This window comes from Suillus paluster, assembly GCF_016628075.1.
Source record: "Suillus paluster strain FC165 chromosome Unknown EDB91scaffold_80, whole genome shotgun sequence".
NCBI lineage: Eukaryota > Fungi > Basidiomycota > Agaricomycetes > Boletales > Suillaceae > Suillus > Suillus paluster.
The window spans coordinates 113,969-135,987 of record NW_024537640.1 but is presented as its reverse complement, the minus strand read 5'-3'; the positions used below and the strand labels follow the sequence as shown (position 1 = coordinate 135,987).

The 22,019-nt window shown below is 49.8% G+C and overlaps 10 protein-coding genes across 10 annotated transcripts; 5 read left to right on the top strand and 5 right to left on the bottom strand.

Annotated features, from left to right (window-relative positions):
* The first annotated feature begins 313 nt into the window (after positions 1 to 313).
* On the top strand, positions 314 to 946 carry EDB91DRAFT_839099 (uncharacterized protein). Its single transcript, XM_041328577.1, has one exon. The coding sequence runs from the start codon at positions 435 to 437 to the stop codon at positions 903 to 905; it is 471 nt and encodes a 156-aa protein (XP_041172500.1). The 5' UTR covers positions 314 to 434; the 3' UTR covers positions 906 to 946.
* Positions 947 to 2,230: 1,284 nt separating this feature from the next.
* EDB91DRAFT_839068 (uncharacterized protein) lies at positions 2,231 to 2,875 on the bottom strand. The gene is made up of 3 exons (XM_041328576.1): positions 2,678 to 2,875; positions 2,491 to 2,625; positions 2,231 to 2,436 (listed from the first exon to the last, which is right to left on the bottom strand). The coding sequence occupies exons 1-3, from the start codon at positions 2,766 to 2,768 to the stop codon at positions 2,399 to 2,401; spliced, it is 264 nt and encodes an 87-aa protein (XP_041172499.1). The 5' UTR covers positions 2,769 to 2,875; the 3' UTR covers positions 2,231 to 2,398.
* A 2,057-nt stretch (positions 2,876 to 4,932) lies between these two features.
* EDB91DRAFT_1060173 (uncharacterized protein) lies at positions 4,933 to 5,244 on the bottom strand (the record flags this gene model as incomplete). The annotated part of the gene is made up of 1 exon (XM_041314320.1): positions 4,933 to 5,244. The coding sequence occupies one exon, from the start codon at positions 5,242 to 5,244 to the stop codon at positions 4,933 to 4,935; it is 312 nt and encodes a 103-aa protein (XP_041172498.1).
* Positions 5,245 to 5,986: 742 nt separating this feature from the next.
* On the top strand, positions 5,987 to 6,948 carry EDB91DRAFT_1160185 (60S acidic ribosomal protein P1). The gene is made up of 4 exons (XM_041319779.1): positions 5,987 to 6,070; positions 6,217 to 6,282; positions 6,336 to 6,581; positions 6,636 to 6,948. The coding sequence occupies exons 1-4, from the start codon at positions 6,068 to 6,070 to the stop codon at positions 6,654 to 6,656; spliced, it is 336 nt and encodes a 111-aa protein (XP_041172497.1). The 5' UTR covers positions 5,987 to 6,067; the 3' UTR covers positions 6,657 to 6,948.
* On the top strand, positions 6,949 to 7,691 carry EDB91DRAFT_1160184 (Pre-rRNA-processing protein TSR2-domain-containing protein). Its single transcript, XM_041319778.1, has one exon. It carries the CDS (start codon positions 7,002 to 7,004, stop codon positions 7,626 to 7,628), a length of 627 nt encoding a protein of 208 aa, XP_041172496.1. The 5' UTR covers positions 6,949 to 7,001; the 3' UTR covers positions 7,629 to 7,691.
* Positions 7,665 to 10,216, bottom strand: EDB91DRAFT_1330651 (translocation protein sec63; the record flags this gene model as incomplete). Its single annotated transcript, XM_041325362.1, has 11 exons — positions 10,012 to 10,216; positions 9,855 to 9,963; positions 9,695 to 9,809; positions 9,592 to 9,644; positions 9,460 to 9,546; positions 9,238 to 9,409; positions 8,852 to 9,188; positions 8,482 to 8,799; positions 8,208 to 8,434; positions 7,926 to 8,153; positions 7,665 to 7,874 (listed from the first exon to the last, which is right to left on the bottom strand). Exons 1-11 carry the CDS (start codon positions 10,124 to 10,126, stop codon positions 7,665 to 7,667), a joined length of 1,971 nt encoding a protein of 656 aa, XP_041172495.1. The 5' UTR covers positions 10,127 to 10,216.
* Positions 10,217 to 10,254: 38 nt separating this feature from the next.
* On the top strand, positions 10,255 to 12,026 carry EDB91DRAFT_1160174 (uncharacterized protein). The gene is made up of 5 exons (XM_041319777.1): positions 10,255 to 10,485; positions 10,535 to 10,795; positions 10,843 to 11,563; positions 11,617 to 11,842; positions 11,904 to 12,026. The coding sequence occupies exons 1-4, from the start codon at positions 10,271 to 10,273 to the stop codon at positions 11,827 to 11,829; spliced, it is 1,410 nt and encodes a 469-aa protein (XP_041172494.1). The 5' UTR covers positions 10,255 to 10,270; the 3' UTR covers positions 11,830 to 11,842; positions 11,904 to 12,026.
* On the top strand, positions 12,027 to 16,446 carry EDB91DRAFT_1160171 (uncharacterized protein). The gene is made up of 5 exons (XM_041319776.1): positions 12,027 to 12,356; positions 12,405 to 15,350; positions 15,402 to 15,887; positions 15,937 to 16,025; positions 16,075 to 16,446. The coding sequence occupies exons 1-5, from the start codon at positions 12,129 to 12,131 to the stop codon at positions 16,154 to 16,156; spliced, it is 3,831 nt and encodes a 1,276-aa protein (XP_041172493.1). The 5' UTR covers positions 12,027 to 12,128; the 3' UTR covers positions 16,157 to 16,446.
* Positions 16,447 to 16,812: 366 nt separating this feature from the next.
* On the bottom strand, positions 16,813 to 19,641 carry EDB91DRAFT_838815 (uncharacterized protein). The gene is made up of 4 exons (XM_041328575.1): positions 19,290 to 19,641; positions 17,804 to 19,234; positions 17,621 to 17,753; positions 16,813 to 17,566 (listed from the first exon to the last, which is right to left on the bottom strand). Exons 1-4 carry the CDS (start codon positions 19,323 to 19,325, stop codon positions 16,974 to 16,976), a joined length of 2,193 nt encoding a protein of 730 aa, XP_041172492.1. The 5' UTR covers positions 19,326 to 19,641; the 3' UTR covers positions 16,813 to 16,973.
* EDB91DRAFT_1312741 (thioredoxin-like protein) lies at positions 19,480 to 21,943 on the bottom strand (the record flags this gene model as incomplete). The annotated part of the gene is made up of 8 exons (XM_041325128.1): positions 19,480 to 19,987; positions 20,043 to 20,183; positions 20,239 to 20,736; positions 20,789 to 20,888; positions 20,939 to 21,169; positions 21,217 to 21,550; positions 21,613 to 21,749; positions 21,798 to 21,943. 8 exons carry the CDS (start codon positions 21,941 to 21,943, stop codon positions 19,811 to 19,813), a joined length of 1,764 nt encoding a protein of 587 aa, XP_041172491.1. The 3' UTR covers positions 19,480 to 19,810.
* Positions 21,944 to 22,019: the final 76 nt, after the last annotated feature.

Genomic DNA, 22,019 nt, shown 5'->3' with positions numbered 1-22,019 from the left:
CGCTATAACTCGATATCAATCATTGTCGAACATTCGTTCCCAGATGCGCTTCCATGCCCAGTGTGGAGGCAGGCATTCACATCGTGGTGCCTCGCGTGCCAATCGTGAGTGACCGACCGATCGAGACGCTGTGACACCAATACTTCGTAGACATATCCGTAGGCTTGTCGATTCTGCATAGAGGCAACCATCACGCACGGCGGGTGTCAATGCCACGCAGGTAGAATAATGAAAATTTGCTGAGAATGCCGCACTATGCAGATGGAAGAGCATGGCCCCTCAGTCGCTCATACTTCGCAAAGGAAGTTGTATCTTTCGTGGATTTCCTTTCTTTGAACATCTGCAATGAGACTTCATCACGTCTCCCAAGTTTGTGCAGTCTCGAAGCAGACCTTCAATTTTGTGTGGATCCCATGACCAACTGCTAGACATAAATGGCCTTGAAAGAAAAGTTAAACTGGCGGATCATGATGGACCTTGAGTGCATGTCAGCCTCCAGTTCAAGGCCATATCAGTCCTCGTCACCCACCCACCACCCACCCTCTTCTCCTTACACGCCATCATCAGTATTCAAGCGGGGCATCTTTGACCTCCAACGTCCCAATCCGATCTCCCACACCCGACGCACTACCATGGCCCCTTCGAGTAGCACCACTTTCCCTAGCGCGACCGCCACGTCCTCCGTGAACGAGCCACACAAGCACGCTTTCCCATTCGCAGCGCTCATTCTTCTCGCTTTATGCATCGCTTACATCGCCAGTTACCTCATATACCGCCGGATCGTGAATTCTTGGAGCGCTACGCAAGCCACAGAGGAGAAAGTGCAGAACTTCCCAGACGAGTTTTTCGAGAAGAAGCCGAGAGGTGTGTCTAAGTCTGTCAGCCGCTTTGCATCGGACTCATAAGGTGGTGAGAATCGCCTCGGTTCGCATGGACCCAGAGCATACGGGAGAGCAAGACTATGAGGGATGATGTGGAGTCAGAACCTTATGTGCGTAGCAGGGCGATTGTCCCTGCATGCACTTAACAATTCTTTTCCAGCGTTCCTTTTCGAGCTCTCCTGAGGGTAAACCCCTCATTTCACCACCACCTGTAGCCGTGATCAAAGACAACGCATTCGGTAGTCCAACAGTCACCCAATCGCACAGGGACGTCGATGAGGGATTTCCCAAGCGCATTGCAAGAGCTGCGAGGGAGAAAGGGTCGCAGGTGCTCTCGCGTGGTCGTGTGACGGAGATTGAAGCTGATCCAAAGCTCGCACCTGTACAAGGGCCACTCAGACCCCTTTCGATTTTACTGTCGAGGAAGAAGGAGAGAGAACGGGTTTCATTGAATTTGGTGTAGTACGGCACCGGTGAAGTGGTTTGATTTTGTTCGTTCATTTATTGTGTTTTGTTTGTTCTGGTTCTCTACCTTCACAGAATCGATCGATAGGTATCATAATAATCAATTAATCAAGGTGGGCATAGTATAAGCAACTTCGAATTTCAACTTCGCTAGCATACTTAGTCGAAGTCGGGTCCCATGATGGTCTCTAGAATGGGTCCCAAGCCATACCACACTGGTGGGACTACTTGCTATTTACCGACTTACCCGCACAGGCCTGCGCAACATTGAAGCCGATAGCTTCGTCAGTCCGAGATAAATCACCAGGTGCCTTAGGTTTGTGCCTTCATCTATGTCAACGCCCGGGATAATATGTAGTTGAAGCGCGTAGATGACGGGACATCGCAGCGGTTTTATCCTTCAAAGTCATGGAGAGATTCCCGAATTACACATTTCTCAATGCTTGTACTAGATCGGAAGACGGCAGGCTTTGGGAGACATCTAGACATTATTTCCAAGTGCCTCACGGGACTCATCCTCAATCGCCTCCACGTCCCATCATCCAAAGTCGTAATTATTTGCACCTCTGCAATGGACACATTCTGTCTCGCAAATACCAATGTCTCTATATCAGGGTCTCTGGCATGTCTAGCAACGGTTGCATTCGCAGTGCTTGTGCTGGACTGGACGTTTTAGTGGTTGGCACATACCCAGACCCGTGGATCCGAGGCGGGTGATGCATGTTTCAAGGGTGGAGATGGGGTGCTGCGAGGTGAGCTTGGGAGACAGGCTCGGTGATGCGACGGAACAACTGTCTTCCTCCTAGCCCACACAGGAAGCAAGACACCACACCCATTTGAAGATCTGAAGGACTCGTACATGCATACTCATCGCCCCCTTCTCTCTTTGTATTCTATTCTCTGCCGTAGGCATGATACGGTCAACTCAGCGTATTCCTACAGCAAACTATTTAAGGGAGCACCGTACAATCCCGAGCTCTCTAACACTAGCGCCAACGACACCTCATACTCTCCTCCACATTTAATGCTGATCGAAAGGCATCGTACTAGAACTACTCCACGAGGTTGGTCTCAAGCTCTTCGCGTTTCTCTAGTGCAAAAGCTTTAATACATAGATGAATAAATGGCAGATGCTATAACCTACCTTCACGACGATCACCACCCCCGGGCCCGTCGTACCACGCATAAATAATGGTGTTGGAATCCAGCTCCTCGCGCTTCTTGTCCTCTTCTGGGTCATCACGTTGAAAGAGGTTCGTGACACGTTCCTCTCGCTTAGCTGAGTGATGCATTAGCTGTGATACGTAACTATGATGATGATGTATACTCACAGGAATGTTCCACGATGGCTCCTGGCGTGGGGGACGCTGCAGCAAGAATGACGATAGATGTGAGTGCGCTGAAGAAAAGCAAAAGCTGCATTTTTGTGGATAAGAGGAATGACTACTTCGTTAATGCATCACGCTGAAAATTCAAGAGTACTTTTTATACATTTTTGCAGGTCCGCTCGACTTTGTCCTTTCCCACAACCTAGTCGATTATGTGCCGGTTCAGATCGGAGCCAGCGGGTCCTCTGCTTGGAGCCATCGAGAGCATCAATACTTAGAGTGATCTTCGGAGGGGTGGCACAGCCACAATGATGTATATCATGTCTAACATAGGGTCCGGGTTCAGCGGACAACACTCAAATAAAAAAACAGCCGCGATAAGTTGCGTGGCAATTTCCCAGCGACTAGTAGCAGATGGGTCCGAGTCTGCCGCAGAGGTTTGCTTCGTCATCATAATGTCGAGCAGCGTTCGGTAGCGCGCGAGGAGCCGCCACGTCAGTTATGAGAAGCTGCAGCTTATCATTTGAATGAATCGAGTGTCCAACGACGTGTTGAATTCATTTGCCAAGTGGGCACCTGGTGGAAGGATACTCAATTCACAATGCCGTCATATTATTGCCAGCGGTCAGCGATGCATGTTTAAATTTCGCCAACCTATGATGGAAGTTATGAATCATGATGACAGAAATTTGACGCGACCTTGCGGGGACGGCATGAGTGATTTTAAGATTAACTCACCTTCAAGTTAGAGCGCCATGTACATTAGCCATGCGTTATAAGAATCAGCAAGATCTGAACAAATTGTAAGCATCTTGTTCTTCGGCAAGGTCAGGTGAGTCGAGCGGACCTACTTCAAGAGAAGGTATAAGGTCCTTTCGAATTTTCAGTGTATTACATATTGACGAGGTAGTCACTCTTCAAGCTTGAACCCCAAACATGCAGCCAAAGGAGACAAGGCAAACGTTCCTTTACTTATTGCAACTTCGGTATGAATCAAATTTATCAGTTTTAATTCATTAACATAGCTAACCAGTCTACTGCAGGTGACTCGAACTCGTTCGTTGAGTCTACCTCGGCCGTCCGACGTGCTCATTCGTATCATCTTTTCTACGGTTCGTAGCGGTTGTAATAATGGCTAACGTCGTCAAACGTATCGCATCGCAACAGGTGAGCATAGTTGCTAGTTGTTTGACACGTTGCGATTTGTGCTGACCCACCTCTTGGCCTACTATTTCCGACTACAGCGATGGGAAGACGGGTGGGTTGGAGCTGCCGAAAATCTCGTCCAAGAATACTTACATAGATCGTTTTAAAGACCAGGTCTCACCTTCGGCTGCACATGTCTCGGTAGAAGACAAAGTATGCACATTTCCTTGTTCAACAGTCAACCTCAACATCGTGCTGATGACTTCGATGACATATTTCTTGGCATAGCATCTCTAGTAGTAGATGAGTCCGATGACTACCTACGGCAACCAGTAGAGAATAAATACCAAAGACCCGCTGCAGCGGTGGGTTCATAATCAAAAGACATCCGAATATGCACCGGATGGCACTTGATTACATTCCTGGTGAGTTGCACGCCGTCACTCTCGCTGACATCACAGCTTAAGTATGCGTTGCAGCTACCTCACCATCGAACAAGTGTTTTCACACGGCTGGCACCGTCCACACTTCACTCGAAACAGCTTGTCTCCATAATCATCCGTCTGTCTTGGCTGTGGCTCCACTGTGATCTGGTCAGTAGTAGCACCGAGAATCTCATTAGGTCTCTGAAGAAAAGGAAACGGCGAATGAGGGTGTCATGTGAGGGTACTAGACCCTCCACAATGCTATTTCTTGTAGTATGTACCCGCGGGTAAATGCGACAGTGCGGATAAGCTGCCATACCGGATTAGTACGGTGTCGACCTTCCGATCCGCGGGTATACCAGTGCTATACCCTAGGCATGTCTGCTTCGTATGATTTGTAGGTAGCCCCCGACCCTAGTTTTCCGATGAAACTAGCGTTGACAACCATAGGAGTTTCAGATCGTCCTGTTCGTGGTGGTGTGAACGGCACCGTGCATACCAAGGCCTCAGCAGAATAGCCACTGATGCAACCACATAATTAGTGTAGTGCTTTTACAATAGAGATGCATTGTAGAGGCGCTTATATCGTGGAATGATCGAGCCAGATTCATGGATTTGTTTGAGGCTTTGGCAGAGGTAGAACAGGCGTAACGTTGCCACACTGACACATTGTGACTATCCGAACTACTATGCTGCATATGAAGGAGGGAGTACCTTTAAGCTCACTTTCTTCAGATCTTCGTCCATCGGTTCCCAAAGTTCCGCCTTTCCCTTGGGCTCAATCACGGCACACAGCTGTTCGCTTAGGATATCCCAAGAGTAAAACTGGCCGTTACAGGAAAACAAATATTCGTCGCCCTCTACGTGTTCCAAAACATCCTTGATGTCGTTACGATTACGATGCCGGATGCATTTCCCGAGTGTGAATTTGATTGCAGAGGGATTAAACAAGTGGTCAATCCAATTCGTTGGAACATTGACTGTCACGGTCTCCTGCATTCAGCAAGTCAGACAAATTATTCGCAATCTCTACGAGGTCGCACCCCAGGGACAGAATCTTCCTATCGAGGCGAGGGAGGCCAGTAACGAAATATTGTCATAAAAGAGGTCACACACCCCAACCACAGTCGAATATGTGAGTGTCTATCAATGCGCGGGTCCCATGTCAGTTCGGGGTAAATATTGTCGTGCGATAGGTGGTACATACTGTCATTGCAACCTAGGGGCCAAAGTGCAGAAGAATGGAAACACAACGTACTCTAGATGATGCTGTAAGCACGATAGCTTACGTACGTTCATCCTCGCCGCGGCAGACTCGTGTTTCTCGTCGGTGGCCACGGCGTGTTTCCAGATGCTGAAATTTGATATGTTGCTCAAAAAGTCAGATGCACATGATCCGTATGGATTTCTGCGCTATGCAGCACAGTACCTGTGCTCCATGGGTATGCCGTGAATGTTACGTCCGTTAACACCATTCACGCCGTTGGAGCCGTCGACACCGTTGACCGGAACCATTTGGCTCTTGTCAGGTGGCGATAGGGACTCCGGATTTTGATGCGAGCAGGAGCACTGAGGCGACGTTTTGCGGTTTGGAGGGGACAAGATCAAGAGAAGGAAAATTATGAGTTACTGTAAACTATGATGCTTCGAAGGAGTCAATGATCACTGTTCACCTCAAGATGCTTGTAGTTGTAAAGACTGGAATGTGTAGAGTTTGTGGCAGTGTTGTCCACGTGACCGAAGTTTTGGCTCATCCACCTCAAGTACTAGTATCCACATCGCCCTCGACGTCCCCAAACTCACGACATAATCGCCCTTTCCAATGGTGAGTTTTTGCCTTTCGTATTTACCAGTCAGTATCCGCCACAGGATCGTCTCTCAGTCTCAAAAATCCAAGTCCAAAGGGTGGATTCACAGCCCACACTTTGGATGTAGCACTTCACAATTGCTAACGTTCCTTTGAACACACAGGCCACCTCAGAACTCGCTGCGACTTACGCCGCACTTATCCTCGCCGATGAGGGTATCGAAATCACCGTGCGTACCTTGCACACTATCTTACTTCTCGTAACTCAAGAGGATACTCGCAGGCTGACAAAATAATCGCCTTGACTGACGCCGCATCGGTCGAGCTTGAGCCAATCTGGGCATCTCTCCTCGCAAAGGCCCTGGAAGGGAAGAACGTAAAGGATCTGCTATCAAACGTCGGCGCTGGTGGAGGTGCACCGGCCGTCGGCGCACCCGTTGCTGCTGCCGCTGGTGGTGCCGCTGCCGCTGAGGCACCAAAAGAAGAGGAAAAGAAGGAGGAAGCAAAAGAGGAGTCGGACGACGACATGGTATGCGCTCAATTCGCCTTCAGATCACTACCTGGTGCTGACGCTTGTTCACAGGGCTTCGGGTTGTTCGACTAGTCTGCAGTTGTCTTTTATTATGTTATTCATCTACTACATACACAGCATGGGTTCGCTCTCTACATCCTGCGATGTATTTTTGAAACTGAGGACTTCGTGTCGTGTTTTCTGAATCGCCGAGTTTACGGTTCGAACTGAACCAATTTCGCCGGTTGTCTGTGAACCTGCGTCTTTCAGGAATAATCCAGAACGTCGAATGCAAGTCGAACGCGAACTTGAACTGGTTGAATATTCTGATTCAATATTATGGTTTATATCTAATTCCGACACTGATAATCTGATTGATTTGCCATTCGATTACAATTAGTAAGCGATCTACTCGCCTTTCACCTTCACATCAAGACGATGGCTTCAGATGAAGTTCCGTCACCTACATCGATCTTATTTGCGCGTGGCCTTCTAGCCCGCCTTGCGCTCTGGCCAGCTCTTCGAATCGCTGTGCACCAAAACTGGGGAGGTCCGCAAAGCGCACAAAAACAGCGCTGGCTAGCGGGTGTCATCACAGATGAATTCGAAGCATCACTTCCACCATTATCTACTTCATTCACAACTCTCAATTCAGCCCCCATACATCCGTCACACACGCTCCCTGAACCTGACACTGAATATATAGAAGCGATGCTGCTCCAGATCATGGATGACGAGTTTGAGGTTGCACTCGAGGATGGAAGCGCGTTTGACGTTGCTAGAGATGCCGTGCGTTTGTGGGGCGATGCGAAGGAGGGTAGGGACGGATATGTTAAGGACTTGGAGATGCAAGCAGAACGAATGAAAGGAAAAATGCCTCAATATGAAGTTGATGCAGGGAGTGGAAGTGATTGGGAGGATAGCGATGGTGACGAGGACGAGAGTGGAAGCGATGGCGAAGATTACGGGAACGATGTTGTTCCACAGCTGCTCAACCATGCAAAAGAGGTACCAGATACTGACGAGGATGGCTTTACCATTGTGAAAAGGAAGGGAGGCAAATAATATGATACCAAGTGTACCGTATCGACTCACAAACGCCTAATCACTATCTGAAGAATCGTCACCATCCTGCTGCTCCTCATCTGTCGAGCTCTCGTCCTCGCTCTCCTCAGGCGCCAGCGTTCGCTTCACAGATCCCCCACGCATCGCGGCCATCTGACCTGCCAACGTATCCTCTTCGGGATCCGAAATTTCATCCTCCGCTGTCTGCTCTTCTGCGTTGAGTGCAGATATGTCATCGATTTTGAGCTACGAGCTACATCAGTCTTTGCGCCTTCGCAAAATCCAATGGGAACCCACCGAAATGTCCCGGAATGACTCCTCGCCCACGAGCGTGTCGCTTACAAAATACACTCTCCAAGTGAACAAGCCTACGTTAGGGGGAGCCTGGAACTGTAACTTGTAGCAGCGGTAGTCACGTTCCTTCCCTGGACTCGATGCGGGGACGTCTGAGATCTTTAACGGGGGCACAACAATTCTATTCGACTTGTCATCAGCAAGGACAAGCCACCATCCTGGCTTGCGCAGCTTTGAATGTTCCAGTCAGATATGCGAGGATGGTACGAAAGGGAAAAGACAAACTCCTGGCCAATGGGGTGCGTGAGCCCACGCAGGTGCGGCGTCATCGATGTCCTCAGCGTCCTTCCGGCTGTTCAAGAATTTTTCGTCCTTCTCCTTTTCCTCCCGAAGGGCCTTGGCAGTTTTTTCAGAAGCAGGCGAGGGTGCGTCGCCTTGAAGTGGCCGGCGAATACGCAGTTTAACGAGGAGGAAAACGATGGATGATGGTGTGACCAAGCTTTCACCGATGACTGGAGTGAAATAAGTACTGAGTTGACAGTAATGGTTAAGAACCAACCCTTGAAAGACATATCCACAACATCCAACTGACTCCAGCCCTCGGCAGCCTTTCGTGCTTCTGTGATCCGGTCGTCTCCCTTGTCCTCCAGATGCGAGATAAATGAGGCAAGGTCTTTAGCTTCTGGTGCATCAGCATCGTCATGGAAGCCAGGTAATTGAGCTTGTGGTGCAACTGTTTTTCCAGGAAGAAGAGCCTGCATGACATAGGCGTGCAGACGCATCACCATCAAGCTGGGAGACAACCAACTACGCGCAGCCGAGATTCCCAGCAGCGCATTGAGCAGCATGGGGGCCTGCAATAGTAACTTGGCCTGTTCTGGACGCGCAAATGATCAAAAAACGACATCCCACCCTAAGGTCAAACCCACCTTGCTTAAGCGCCTCGTTGTTGATCTTTAACCTCAGGAAGTGAGCGTACAGCAGCACCAAGGCCCTCTGTTCAGTCCCTTCGCACTTGCCACCAGGAGCCACAAGATCCTTTACCTCCTTCCATTGGTCACCCATCTTTTCATCAATCTGTCTCTCAAGCTCGTCTAATCCCGTTGTGTTGCCTGCCCACGTGGTTTCCCAGCGGTATGCCTTGCCTAGCGCACCAACGACCTCCTTCATGCCGCTATTATCTGTGAGTGCCATGAAGAATGCTGCGGCGGTCTTTGCATTAATCCCATCTTTTGTTTTTTGGCGGTTACCAAACCACCAGCGACCCTAGGTTGTGTAAGGAACACTCCGGGTAAAGTGATAGTGCGGTACATACCACAAGCGTGGGGAGTGCGCCACCGAAGAGGATGCCATATACACCAAGGACCCAGATGTTGTTTTTGCCTTCAATGATCCACTTTGGCAAAGCAATACCCATCGAGACTTCCTGTCGGCCATCGGGATGCCCGAAAAGTTCCCAGTTGCGACGGATGGTCTCGTCCGTCAACCTCGAAACGGTATTAGTCTCGCCTGTTTGCGAACTCAATATACGACGTACGACTTGTACGCCTTGGTAATATCCACGAAACGGTTGGCAATGTCCTCTACCGTTTCATTGATGGATGCTTTGACTTTATCGGGATGGCTGAGAACGATGAGCCGTGCACAGCACACAAAATAAGAATCGCACTATACTCGTGATAGTTTCTTGAAATGTGACTTGATCTCCTTCTCAGTTGCACCCTGTATGGCGTGAGCAACCAAAAAGACTGAATACATTGAACTATACATACCGTACTTATGCCAAGGATTTCGAATGGATTATACACCTTGTTTTCTAGCTCTGCATGCGCAACTTTGTAGGAGAGGTATGCGACGGCAATCCAGCCCGCAATGATTAATAGTGCCCTTTCCAGGCATGAGTAGAATTCAGAACCATACGAGATGTCTCACTTTCGGGTGAACTTGGGACTGAGCAGCGAGCCACGCTGGCGTCTCCTCACGTCGGCTCTACGCTGCACACAGGGCGTACACTGACACCCGTTATCAAGCTCTAGGGGTTCTGTACGAGTTTTCAGTCAAAGTTGCAGGAAACAGAGGGCATACTCACTTGAGGACACGCTTGCAAGTGACGAAAGTGTCACGGGCAGTAGAATTATAACAAGGACAGAAATAATGAAGTAGGCAGCCATATTACCTGCCTCATCATAGTGATAGTTCGCCATCGCTGCGAACTAGCGACCAACACGACCTGGAAGTAAAAACAAGAGAAAGAAACGAGTTTGGATGAAAGTCAACGTGGCTCGAGGAGAACTAAAGTACATAAAGTAAATTATAATACACCCGTGAGACACTTGGCATATACCATCATGCGTCTCAAAATCTCGACTGTACATCCGTTGAGCCCGTTCAAAGCATGGTTAGCGGTCGCCGATGAGGTCTATACGATTGCACAACTCAAAAGTACGCTATGTGCACGGCTGCCTATTGGCCTGCAAGCCGATGACATTACTCTCGTGATGGACGAGTATGACCTCCTGGATGACAGCCCCATATCAATTTTACGAGATGGTGACGCTGTTTGGTGAGCAGAATATGCGCAATCTACGTCGGTGTACTTATGCACTTGGAAGCATTAAAGGAGCATCCCAACCTGGGATGTCGAGTAGCAGGATACCCTTACCTGCCACTCAGAAGCGTAAACGCCGCGCATCTACATCCTCGGAAGCTTCTTCCAGCTCGTCTTCACCCTCGTCCTCGAGTTCTGACTCATCAGACGACTCATCTAGCCCAGCCAGTTCGTCAGTCTCGGACTCTGATTCAAACACAGATGCGCCAAAACCCATGGAGAAGCGTGCAGTTGCAGTTACAAAATCAAAAACTGTGCAAGACAAGTACGAGAACTGTTCAACTCTTTTCGTCGCTCACGTAGATCCGCTAGTGTCTCATTTGTTCCCCCAGGTTACGGTAAGCCATCCACCCGCAACCGCAACCTCCGCAGACGGCGGAAACGTGTAGCGGAGCACAATCAATCCCCTGAAGAGTCTCTAGCACCTACGTCCGGTGCCAACTCCGTCGTGCCCCTTCCCATTCAGCACATGTCATTAGCAAGCATTTCCTCTGATGCTTATGCTGCTGATGTTGAGCCCGAATCCGAGCCCCAAGTGATGATGGCGTCCCTGCGGAACAAAAATAAGAAAAAGAACTTCCGCCAGTTTATGGACAAGCCCCTCCCCCCAAAGATTATATTTGCGGAGCGCGAAAACGCCTCCGTGCAAGAATCGCCGTCTGAACCTCCGAATAAACTTACACCTGCTGGCACTTCTACTCGAGAAAAGGTTTCAGTCCCTCCAGTCAAGTACGCACGGCTGATACCTCCTTCGGAACGGGATGATTTGCCGTCGAATATACTCGTAACGAGTGTAGATGTAGAGGAAGGTATGCGACCGAAGAAGAAACGAAGGTCGAAAGAGGAGCCCGTTGCGGCTCCCTACGATGACGAATCGTGCACTCCCAATTTCAGCCTCGATTACGGTTCAGCTGAAGTGTCTGTAGTAAACCCAGACGAAGCCCTTCACCTCCGTGCAGAGCAGCAGTGGGACTTGCTCTCAAAAATAACTAACGTGTCGCAAGCGAAAGTTAACAGCATCGTTGCATACAAGGTAGGCTTCTCTGATCAGTAAAGGGGTACGGGAATGCTCATCTGTGAGCATAGGCTCTCGCCATCGACCCCATAACATTTACACCCGAGATGCTAACGACAGTCGCTCGCGTGACATGTATATCTTCCACCCACATCACTGCGTGTCCTTTACAGCGCCCTGCTCAAGTTTCGTTCGCTGGACTAACGGAAGAGACAGATGCTGTAGAAGACGAGACACACGCTTGGGCAGATGTCTTGGCCTCAGACTGGCGTGTCGTGCGATGAGGCCGAAGTAAAGGTAAAATATTTGATTGCCTGCTGTCTGTACGTATGTCGACATACCAACGTTCGTGCGATAGACATGGAGCTTGCGTGACGCGTCTGCCTTCGGCATGAGTCACGGAAATATACGGAGTAATACAGCCCGGGATCAACCGCATAGTAATTTTTGCTTTTATTGGACGAAATTTCATTAGATCACACGTATCCTAATAGCCAAGTGCTAACAACTTCTTTGTTCGTCGCCATCGACGACCACCAAGCCTGAATCGTGCGACAATTAGCACGGGCTCGCAATCGCGACCATGCTGCCCAAGGTCGCTAACCACATCTTCCTACACACTTCTCGTGCAGTAGCCGCCGTCCAGAACCAGACAGGTCATACCCTCCGTAACGTACTCCAGCTTCAGTCATCTGCACCAAGCGCGCCTACAACATGGACTGGCGCTGGCAGCTCAAGTTGGGGCAGTAATGGTGCTGGCCCGGGTGGCGCAAAGTTCAATGCAGGTAGTCGGTTCTATAACGGGTATACGGTCGGTACAGTCCACTTTTATGTCTGATATGATCCTTATATTTTACAGGGAGCCGGTCGTGCTGTGACACAGGCAAATGCGTCTACATCACACGACGGAAACAATGGACAGAATGACGATTCTGATGAAATTGTTCCCAAGCGCGTCGACCCCCGCTCTTCCAAGCGCCAGATTACCCGTCGGCGCGGTCTCTCTCTTGGCGCGCTCAGCGAGCACGAGCACAGCCAGGCGGAGTCTTTGAGTGTCTTGCATACGGTCCAACAACACGTTCGCACCAAACACACGTTTGCTCCGTCCGAAGCGCGTGATGAGCTCCCCTCTGAGTCTTCACGACCTCCCCTCACACGGCGCAACTCTACAGCTACACAGAGCGCATCCGGTTCCATTGATGATTTACCCCCACCCCCGGTTGCTACAGCATCTGGCAAATCCATGTCCACCGATCCCGCTGCCCCACAGTCTGTCACAGACCCAGCCGCAGACGATGAGAGTGGCAATTCCGAAATGTATGAATCTCTTCGTCGGGCAGCGCGGTCTGGTGATGGTGCCAGTGTTATTCGCGAGGTTCACGTCCTCCGCACAACACACAAAAACCCCATTGTTGCGGAGTTCAACATGGCTCTAGCTGGTCTCCACGAAACTCGTCGTTCTGGTGAACCCCTCACACTCTTGCTCGAGACATACAATGATATGGTTCAACGTTCCCTTACTCCCAATGTTCGCACCTACATCTCTCTTATTCTCGCTCTCACCGAGCGCGATTACGAGGTCCACAAGTCTATTGGAGGTCTTGATGGTCGCGTCAAGCGCCGCAAGCTTCTCGGTCGCCAGGAGGTCGCCATGGATGAAGCAGATGAGAAGCGCATCGAGCAGCTCAAGGAGGAGGATAACTTTGGCTCTGCGATGACTATGTTTGAGGCAGCGTTGGCCATTGGCGCACGCAACAAAATCCCCCTCTCGGTCTATAACAATCTTCTCCGCTCGTGTGCATACCAAGCTAATGTGGACGCTGCCATTCGCGTCTTTGCGCAGCTGGAATCACGCACTGACTTCCTCCCTGGCCCTCAAGTTTTCTTGAATTTGCTCTCTGTATACGCCAATGCAAATGACCTGCAGGGCGCTAAGGAGGTCTTTCAGGAGTTCAGGGAAGCCGGCAAGGCAGGCCGTGTCAGAGGACTTGATTTTTCTGCTGCGCCTGAAGCTGCTGTAGCAAGCTCGGTTACGCGGGGACAACTTCTTGTCTGGAATAAGATGATCGAAGCTTACTTCCGTGGTGGCCAGCCCGCAGGCGCTCTTCGCCTCCTGGAAACCATGATGGACAGCAACGCTAACCCCGGTGAACCCTCACCGGAAGTCCCTTCGCCCTCCTCGTCTACGTTCTCGTCCATCATTGCCGGTTTCTGCTACTCGGGAGACGTCTCAAGTGCTCTGTCTTGGTTTGACCGCCTGCTACAGCAGGGTGAAGCAGCACGTCACCCACATGAGTCTTCCCTTGTACCCCCTCGTCCTGATCAACTTGCATGGATTGTGATGCTTGACTTCCTCGCTCAGGAGGGCATGATCGCAGATCTTAATCGGCTCTATGACATTCTTGTTGAGTGTGCCCCTCGTGACGGCCTCGAAGTGCGCCGTATAGACCACATCCTTATTCTCGAAGCCAATGTCAAGCTCCTATCCGATACAATCAACAAGTCCGGATCTAAGAAGAACCTGCCGGCTTTTGGGGAGGTGCTCAGGATTGTCCGACTAGCGAACAGTGTAAATGCCCCTCTGAGCAAAGAGTTGGCAGCACTTTACCTACACTCCTACATGTCGACCTCCAACCGCGGTGATATGTCGCAATTCGGGATCGGCCTCCGTGACCATGAGGCGCTCTTGTCCAGTGCCCTCGCCGTTCTTTCAGCAGAGGCCGATATGGAGCAGATCATCCCGATCAAAAACTACGCGTACAAGGGCCTCATCCCCCTTCTCAGCGCACTTTCGAAGCAAAATTTCCAGTTATCCAAAATGAAAGCCAGCCTCATCTCCAATCTTTCGGATGCGCTGTACGCTGGCCACTCGAAGGAGGAGCTGAATGAATTCTTTGGAAAAGTGTCATCCAGCTTCCGTACCGTACTCGAGAAGCCCAGCGAGTCGCGCGACGTGTCACCTAACCCTGTGATGCAGATGTACCCTCCCATCAAGGATGTCGTCGTCGATGGTACACTCAGCCGCTACGTCGATGAATGGTTCCCATCGCACCCGACCGTGACAATCCATGAAGCCTATCGCCGCCTCCAAGAGGGAATTGCTACTAGCAAATACGTTCACCCCTCTACTCTCGGGCGGCTCATCAACGGCTTTGGCCGTGTCGGTGATCTCGAGAAGGTCCACAGCCTGTACGATATTGCGCAGATCGTACTGTACTCGATCGATAACAAGCAGTGGCAGTCTCAGGCGTGGTTCCAAATTGAAGACCAGATGATCATCGCATCCGCGCATGCCGGAGATATGGAAGCTGCGTTCCAGCACAGAGATCGCATCACATCCAATGGCGGAATTCCTTCTCCTGACGCATACGGCTCGCTCATAGAGTGTGTCAAGGACACTACGGACGACACTTCGAACGCCATGTCTCTTTTCAGCGAAGCGCAGATGCTCGGCTGCACACCCAACGTTTACCTCTACAACACGATCATCTCCAAGTTGGCTAAAGCGCGCAAGGCTGATTTCGCACTCGAGCTGTTCCAGCAGATGAAGGCTACTCCCGGTGTACGCCCATCTTCGATCACGTATGGCGCTGTTATTGCCGCCTGCGCACGTGTCGGTGATGCTCAATCTGCTGAGCAGTTGTTCTTGGAGATGTCTTCCCAGCCCAACTTCAAGCCTCGCATCCCGCCGTACAACATGATGATGCAACTGTACACGCAGACCAAGCCTGATCGTGAGAGGGTGCTCCACTATTACGATCAGCTTCTTCTTGCTGGTGTCAAGCCTTCTGCTCACACGTACAAGGTAAGCTATTCATTTTTGCGTTATCTGCCATTCTTTAAGTTTGTGTTTTAGTTGCTCATCGATGCATATGGAACTATTGAGCCTGTTGACGTCGACGCTATGGAAGGAGTGTTCAAACTCCTGCGAAAGAACCGTTCTGTGGTGCTCCAGGGCAGCCATTGGGCCGCTCTTATCAACGCCTACGGTTGCGTGAAGAAGGATTTGGACAAGGCGATCAGTACATTCGACTCTATCCCAGCACCTGATGCTGTCGCCTATGAATCTCTCATCAATGTCCTCGTGACCAACAAGCAGATGGCTCTTGCACCTGGTTACATGGAGAAGCTGAAGTTATCTGGGGTACATATGACGGCGTACATCGCCAACCTCCTCATCAAGGGTTATGCTGCCATCGGCAATATTGAAGAAGCTCGACGAATATTTGAGAGCTTGGTGGATCCCCCCAGCGGTGTTGCAGCGTCGGGCAACCATGTTCCTCATGAAGGCTCCAATCAGCCTGTATTCTCATCCCCATCCCCATCCCCATCGTACCGCGAGGTGAGCATTAATGCAAAAATACATGATAAAAATTCACCCTGCCTTTTAGCCATCGACGTGGGAGGCTATGTTCCGCGCAGAGCTCGGTAATGGTTATCGCGACAAGGCGGTCGCACTGCTAGCACGACTGCAGGAAAGGTACGTCTATGTCCCCTGGTACTTATGGTCGAAACTGACTTTTGCCAAGACAATTCCCTGCCGCAGTATGCAATCGGATACGAGGAATCATGATCGATGATTCCGTCTCACCATGGGCGGCATCGCCTTGATCACACTAATATGAAGACATGTCCATTGCTTATCACGGATCCGGCAACACTGGCTAACCAGCAGAAGGCGCGATATTTTTCTAGACGCCAAGATTGGACTATAAAAGTATTTGCTCACTAATTATTCATTTATTCATTGCGACACTACCATCATGCATGACGCTTTTGTACGATATTGTCTATATACATATGTATCATATCTCCGAGACAAACCGCAATGAACCGTTTTCAAGTTACGCTGCACACAGGTTGTTCGACTGATGAACAGAAGCCGTAGTCTTACAATACATTACTATCGTTACCACGACTTCGGTCAACCACTGGTCACAATGTCACTGGCTGCCTGAAGCGAACTCCGCTCGGTATTTGGCGTTACGAGCCCAGTCTTTTCTACCAGGTATCGAAACTCCGCCACGGCAGACTCGCCGAGTGACAAACAGCTGCTCTATCACACCTGAAAAACTATCTCAATCATTTCTCCACCAATTTCGATGATTCAACTTTATAGTAGCTTAGAATATATGTACAATGATATGTGGTGAGATAGAATATTTATTGAGCCTGAATTGTGTGAGCTATTGGTGTCCGAACGACTGGTTGACCGAAGTTGTAGTAACCGATAGTACTGAGATCAGTCTTCAACTTCCAAACTCTTGAGAACACCCAATATTACACAATGTGTCTTGGACAGCCAGTCATCCTGATAACTATAAGTAACTAGGCAGCACCTACTGCAAGTTCAATGATGCTCATTGACGATCATATGACCAGTGGTTCACGTACAGCAAGTGAAGAAAGGCAAAACGCCACACATCCTTCACCTCTCCTTATCGGGCCGGTCCTCAAGGCCCACTCCATGTTGGTACTCTATAGCACCGATTGCGAGTATAAAGTCCTTTCGGGCGCTCTCGAGGTCAGGTTTCGATTCAGCGCCCTCTTCAGCGCAACCCGTCAAGGCTTTAGTGCAGTAAATGGACAAGACACCACGCGGGAAAGGGAGCTCTGCTGCAACCTCAGAATGCGGCCACCCAAACGCTAATTGCAAAGCCGTCCGCGGGCTGAAAAGCGACCTCCTCCTAGCACCCTCGATCGTGGTAATTATCGTCATCACGGGGAGTATACTAGTGCCCTGCAAAGCCTGCCTGCCCTCAATGATCCGCATCCAACTTGGATCGTTGAATTGTCCGATACACTGGCGAAGGGGTTGTACGCGATGTTTGATAGGGAGGATAGTCATGTCCAACTCGAGCACCAAAGAGTGAGCATCTTCTGGGTTTTCTTCACGAGCGACGGCCAGTTTGTGTTGCAGAACATGCTGTCCTCGCCACTTCTCGTCGTCGAACTCGGCTGCTTCGATTAATGCAATAAATGGCAGACTTGACCGAAGGTGCCTGCCCGCCTTAGCCATTCCTGTCATAACCGTCAGCAAGGTAAAACAGTCATATATGTATCATGTTCACCCACCAATTCCAGCTTTGAGGATACTACAATGTGCACGATGGACAGTGGACCATGCCATTCGCTGGCAAGATTTTGAGCAGTATTTCGTGGTCTGGCATCCAGCGCACTGTTGGAGTTTGGTGCTCGCACTGGTGCACTACGTCCGACCGAAATCAGCATAGAAAAAACTTGATAGAGAGCTCTTACCCCAGGACCTCCACAGGCTTGTTCGTACTTTGGGCGTGTACATGGCGTTAGCGTAGAGAGAATCCTCCAACGCTGCGAAAGGATCTCTTTGAAGGTCAACAGTGAACTCCACAATGTTGGATCGTGCGTGGCATGGACATAAAGGCGCTGAGAATCAATATATTGCATGGATCTCCAGGCGATACGAACGACCCTCTCATAAATTAGGGTCCCTCCCAGCTGTTCAAAAATCCTGGTATCGTAATCCAACCACCTGGACTTGTGCAAGCGATTTTCCGAAGGGAATACACAGTTCCGTAAGAGGACCTCCAGAAGACGACAGCGAAGGGCGTGACAGGCAGTATCGATGGGATTATCAGAGCATGCCAGCACGAAGGAGATGTACTGATGACCTATAGCCATAGCGGCCCGCTTTGTCGCAGTCCTTTGACAAAAGCTCTCATTGGTGGGATCAAGATCTGGCTCTGTATCCGGACGTGTTCCGATTCCGGCCAGCGTGTTGAGAACTGTGCGCATCGAGGAATGTGTGAGAAAGAGCTCGCGCATGACAGGGTCCGCCTGGCTTGTGGCGAACATGAAGATGAGCGTTTGCTTGCACGTCAACGAGAGAGTATTCAAGGGACCAAGATCAAGATCCTGCTTGATCACGTCGTAGTCTCTCTGAGCCACTCCCTTTCCAGCAAAACGTAGACACCTGAGAGCAGCTAAAACCATAGGGGTCCTTCCTCCAGCGGCTTCGATGAGCGATGTTAAAGGCGGGAGAGGAGCGCTAGGAGGCTCGTAGTACACGCACGAGGTGACTACATGGGCCATGAATGCGCGAAGCATGTTAAAGTCCTGACGCCATTGGCGAAGATACGGATCGTCAATGCGGTCTTCGCGTTTGATATCCGTTACCAGGTACCAAAGTTCCATGATGATTCGCTCGATCTCTGGCGTTGTTCGATAAAGATATGCGACAACACCGGGAAGTACGCTAGCCACGTAGATGAATCGTATTGAGGTGCTGGCAGCTTCCTGGGAGGTCACGCTGTAGATCCTGTGTAGGCGTCCGACGGGGTCATCCCGTGGGACGAGGAAATTGTGGTAGAAAAACTGAAGCCATGCAGACACCCCGCTCCAATGTGCATGAATGGCATCAGACATCTTCTGACGGAATTGAGGTGCACCACGCAACTCCCCCTGATTCTCCCCGCATAGGCAACTAATGCCCATGATGGACACTTTAGCGAGCATAATTGAATGTGCGGAATCTGAGGTAATCTCATGTGGGACGAGCCCTGGATCGAGATGAATGAAAAATAGAGGAATGAGAGTTTGAAAGTAAGGACGTAAATGATCAGAGGATTCTTTAGAAGAGATTGAGCGGTTGAGCGATTTGAGGGAAGCAAGTGACGATGATGATCCTCGCTCGATTTGTTTGACTTGAGTCTGAGGCCACAAAAAGCGCGTCAATACTGAACAACCAGACAACCGTTTGACTCACTTGCAGCCAGGTTGGCAGGGACTCCCACTGCGACATGATAGTAAAGCTGGGGATAGGATGCTGACGCAAAACCTTGAGGGTCCGGCGTACTTAAGAGGAGGCATCGAGAAGAATGATTGCCTCGAGGCTCCTGCGTGTTCCACCTTGAGACGAATGATGGGGTGTCAATTGCACTGCAGCCATGCATAAACCACCTGTCATGTGTGCATAAGTGTGCAGCAGTATTCCCCCATTACTATAAGGTGTCAGGCTGTATCGATCGACGAGGTTTGCCAGGGTTTGCCTTTAATTTGCCCTTGATCATCTGATGATGATCCTGAAGGAATCAGCCGGGGCGCATGTCGTCAACTACTTGACTTGGTGCTGTGCAATCTGGAAGTGATATGCATGTACTTAATGTCGTAACTTATGGGTTGACGAAGAGATAATCCAAATATGGGTGCTTCGAGAGGCTTACCAACGATCACGCTGTCTCCCCTCCTGGTAAATTCACGTTTGAGTTTGAGAAACGTATTCATAAATCAATCCAGACGACCGCCCTTGATGTATCTATGCCCAGGGTGAGTATCTGCATCATCGTCCAAAAGTCTCTTGATCGCCATAATGACTGCTGCCAAAAATCCAAGAATCAGCAGGACGGCCATGTATGGATGGGTAATGATGAAGCCCTCAGTGTTTGTGAGACTTGAGTTGAAGACCTTTTTGTAAGGAGGCATGAGTGATAGGGCTGAGACACTTAGTGTTAATGCATACCCGAATGGCGCGCTCCAGAATATTTTCAGAATGTTTGGAACGTATGTTATTGCCGTAAACTCCTTCGATAGCAGAGAATACACTGAGCGCATTTAGCTGAATGGGCTGCCCGGTGGCATCCTTATCCCAGTATAACAGGCGCTATGCAATTATTAAATACGGTGCATGAAAAGGACAGGAATACCGCTTCGCTTACATTATGATCAGCAACCACCACCTTCGGCTGATCCTTGACCTTCACACCATACATACTCTTCATCCAGGTTCCCCACTGGTCAGCGTCCATCCACGTGAATACTACATCTTGTCTCCCAATATAGTTCTTGCGCAGGCGCCACTTCTTTGCGATATCGTTCAACTTCGATGAGACATCATTTTGGACGTCTTTAGGGGTTGCAGCGATCACAACGAGTGGGTTGTGTGGAGCATTCATCACTTGTTGGAACACGTCGCGTGAGAGCTCGAGGGAGGTTGGGAGGCGGTTGGCAAAGAGCCAAGTGCTAAGTGTGTCAGGAGACTGTGAGTTAGATGGGTCAAATATCGTGGTGGGTTCCCTTGGGTCATTGTCTTTGAAGGCCATGATAACCCAGGACGCTGACGTTTGAATGTCATAGCGCGTGAAAAGCTCTTTTGAGGATGACACAAATATTGGGGGTGATCCAAGGAGCAATTGAGAGCCCTTAGCGACCTCACTCTATGAATATCGTCAATAGCGCAAAACAAGGCACAGAATAGGGTACACATACAACAACATGTTCATTTGATGAAGCAAGTAGGAGGACATACGCAACAGGATTTTCATCAACAACCTTGTCAAGATCATGAGCACTTATTTGTTGCATGGTCCTGTAACAGTTATCAAAAAGCGCCCCATAGCTCTGGGGGGGTATCCTCACGGAGATGCTGCCTTGTCAGCGAAAGCCACCAGTGGCTCATATGTTCTACTTCCTGTGTACTCTGTCGTTGCACCATGAGAATAGTAGAACAGCATAGGGTAGCCTGTGACCCCTTGCTTCGAGCATAGCGACTTATACTCATCACAATTGACTTCCGCAATATTGAGCTTGTGCTGCATGCGACGAGCAAGCTGTATCCATGTTGGGGCGAGTTTCTTGCAGTGTCCACACCTAAGAAACGTGAAGGTAAAATATAGTCTATTAATCGACGTACATACCACGGCGCAAAGAACTTGACGAATGCAGGCCCCCGTGCCACGAAGCTGTCGAATGTCTCGCTAGTCAAGGATATCACCTCTCCTGAAGGGTTGGATTCCACCCGTGTCGTCTGAATCACTGAAGTCTCATCTACTGGAGCGACCTCAGCTGCCATTTCCTCTTGCTCAATCGTAGTAGATGATGACAAGTAATCTGCGGTAGGTTCAGCACGTGCAAGAAGGAAGTCTACAAGGATATCGAAGTCGCGATCGCCGTTGAAGGTCTCTACAAACTGCCCGTTCCGGTAGAGGTTCATTTGAGGGTATCCGGTAACACCATTCTCGGTGCACAAGTCTTTCAAAAATTGAGAGACTGTTAGTGGCCTGGAGAACTGGGAACTCGAAGGGCGCGCTTACCTCCATTCAACGCGCAATTCACCTGTGCCAGATTCATCCCTGGATTGGTTTTCTTCTCAAATTCGTCTGCGACGCGGTTCCATGTTGGTTCAAAGTTGCGACAATGACGGCAATATGGGGAGAAATGTTCGATAAACCTGCTCTACTCAATGAACACAAAGAAGGTCTCTTCGAAAAGGACATACCAAACTCCATCTGCGATGGTTTGCTTAAAATCTTGAGGAGTCAGGACCTTTGAGTTTGAGCCTGCCGCTGGGGCGGCAGCGGCTTGAAGTACGAACCATGTCGTGAAAAGCGACAATGGCGAAGGTAATATCATGAAGGATCTCATGCCAGCATGAACTCCAGACTATTAATACTTAGTAGTAGTCGCGTACAAAGTACTGTGAAGAATATGAGTCGACGAT

What these genes read in the sequence shown, in the direction of transcription:
- EDB91DRAFT_839099 (XM_041328577.1), top strand. Translation starts at nt 435, where the DNA reads ATGGCCTTGAAAGAAAAGTTAAACTGGCGGATCATGATGGACCTTGAG.
- EDB91DRAFT_839068 (XM_041328576.1), bottom strand. Translation starts at nt 2,768, where the DNA reads ATGCAGCTTTTGCTTTTCTTCAGCGCACTCACATCTATCGTCATTCTT. An exon ending in AGCCATCGTGGAACATTCCT is followed by an intron (nt 2,626 to 2,677) that starts GTGAGTATACAT and finishes TGCATCACTCAG; the next exon opens with CTAAGCGAGAGGAACGTGTC. An exon ending in GGGTGGTGATCGTCGTGAAG is followed by an intron (nt 2,437 to 2,490) that starts GTAGGTTATAGC and finishes CTTTTGCACTAG; the next exon opens with AGAAACGCGAAGAGCTTGAG.
- EDB91DRAFT_1160185 (XM_041319779.1), top strand. An exon ending in ATGAGGGTATCGAAATCACC is followed by an intron (nt 6,283 to 6,335) that starts GTGCGTACCTTG and finishes GGATACTCGCAG; the next exon opens with GCTGACAAAATAATCGCCTT. An exon ending in AGGAGTCGGACGACGACATG is followed by an intron (nt 6,582 to 6,635) that starts GTATGCGCTCAA and finishes GCTTGTTCACAG; the next exon opens with GGCTTCGGGTTGTTCGACTA.
- EDB91DRAFT_1160184 (XM_041319778.1), top strand. Translation starts at nt 7,002, where the DNA reads ATGGCTTCAGATGAAGTTCCGTCACCTACATCGATCTTATTTGCGCGT.
- EDB91DRAFT_1160174 (XM_041319777.1), top strand. Translation starts at nt 10,271, where the DNA reads ATGCGTCTCAAAATCTCGACTGTACATCCGTTGAGCCCGTTCAAAGCA. An exon ending in CGAGATGGTGACGCTGTTTG is followed by an intron (nt 10,486 to 10,534) that starts GTGAGCAGAATA and finishes TGCACTTGGAAG; the next exon opens with CATTAAAGGAGCATCCCAAC. An exon ending in ACAGCATCGTTGCATACAAG is followed by an intron (nt 11,564 to 11,616) that starts GTAGGCTTCTCT and finishes CTGTGAGCATAG; the next exon opens with GCTCTCGCCATCGACCCCAT.
- EDB91DRAFT_1160171 (XM_041319776.1), top strand. Translation starts at nt 12,129, where the DNA reads ATGCTGCCCAAGGTCGCTAACCACATCTTCCTACACACTTCTCGTGCA. An exon ending in GGTTCTATAACGGGTATACG is followed by an intron (nt 12,357 to 12,404) that starts GTCGGTACAGTC and finishes TATATTTTACAG; the next exon opens with GGAGCCGGTCGTGCTGTGAC. An exon ending in CATCCCCATCGTACCGCGAG is followed by an intron (nt 15,888 to 15,936) that starts GTGAGCATTAAT and finishes CCTGCCTTTTAG; the next exon opens with CCATCGACGTGGGAGGCTAT.
- EDB91DRAFT_838815 (XM_041328575.1), bottom strand. Translation starts at nt 19,325, where the DNA reads ATGTCGCAGTGGGAGTCCCTGCCAACCTGGCTGCAA. An exon ending in CCCTGCCAACCTGGCTGCAA is followed by an intron (nt 19,235 to 19,289) that starts GTGAGTCAAACG and finishes TTGTGGCCTCAG; the next exon opens with ACTCAAGTCAAACAAATCGA. An exon ending in TATCCTCAAAGCTGGAATTG is followed by an intron (nt 17,567 to 17,620) that starts GTGGGTGAACAT and finishes CGGTTATGACAG; the next exon opens with GAATGGCTAAGGCGGGCAGG.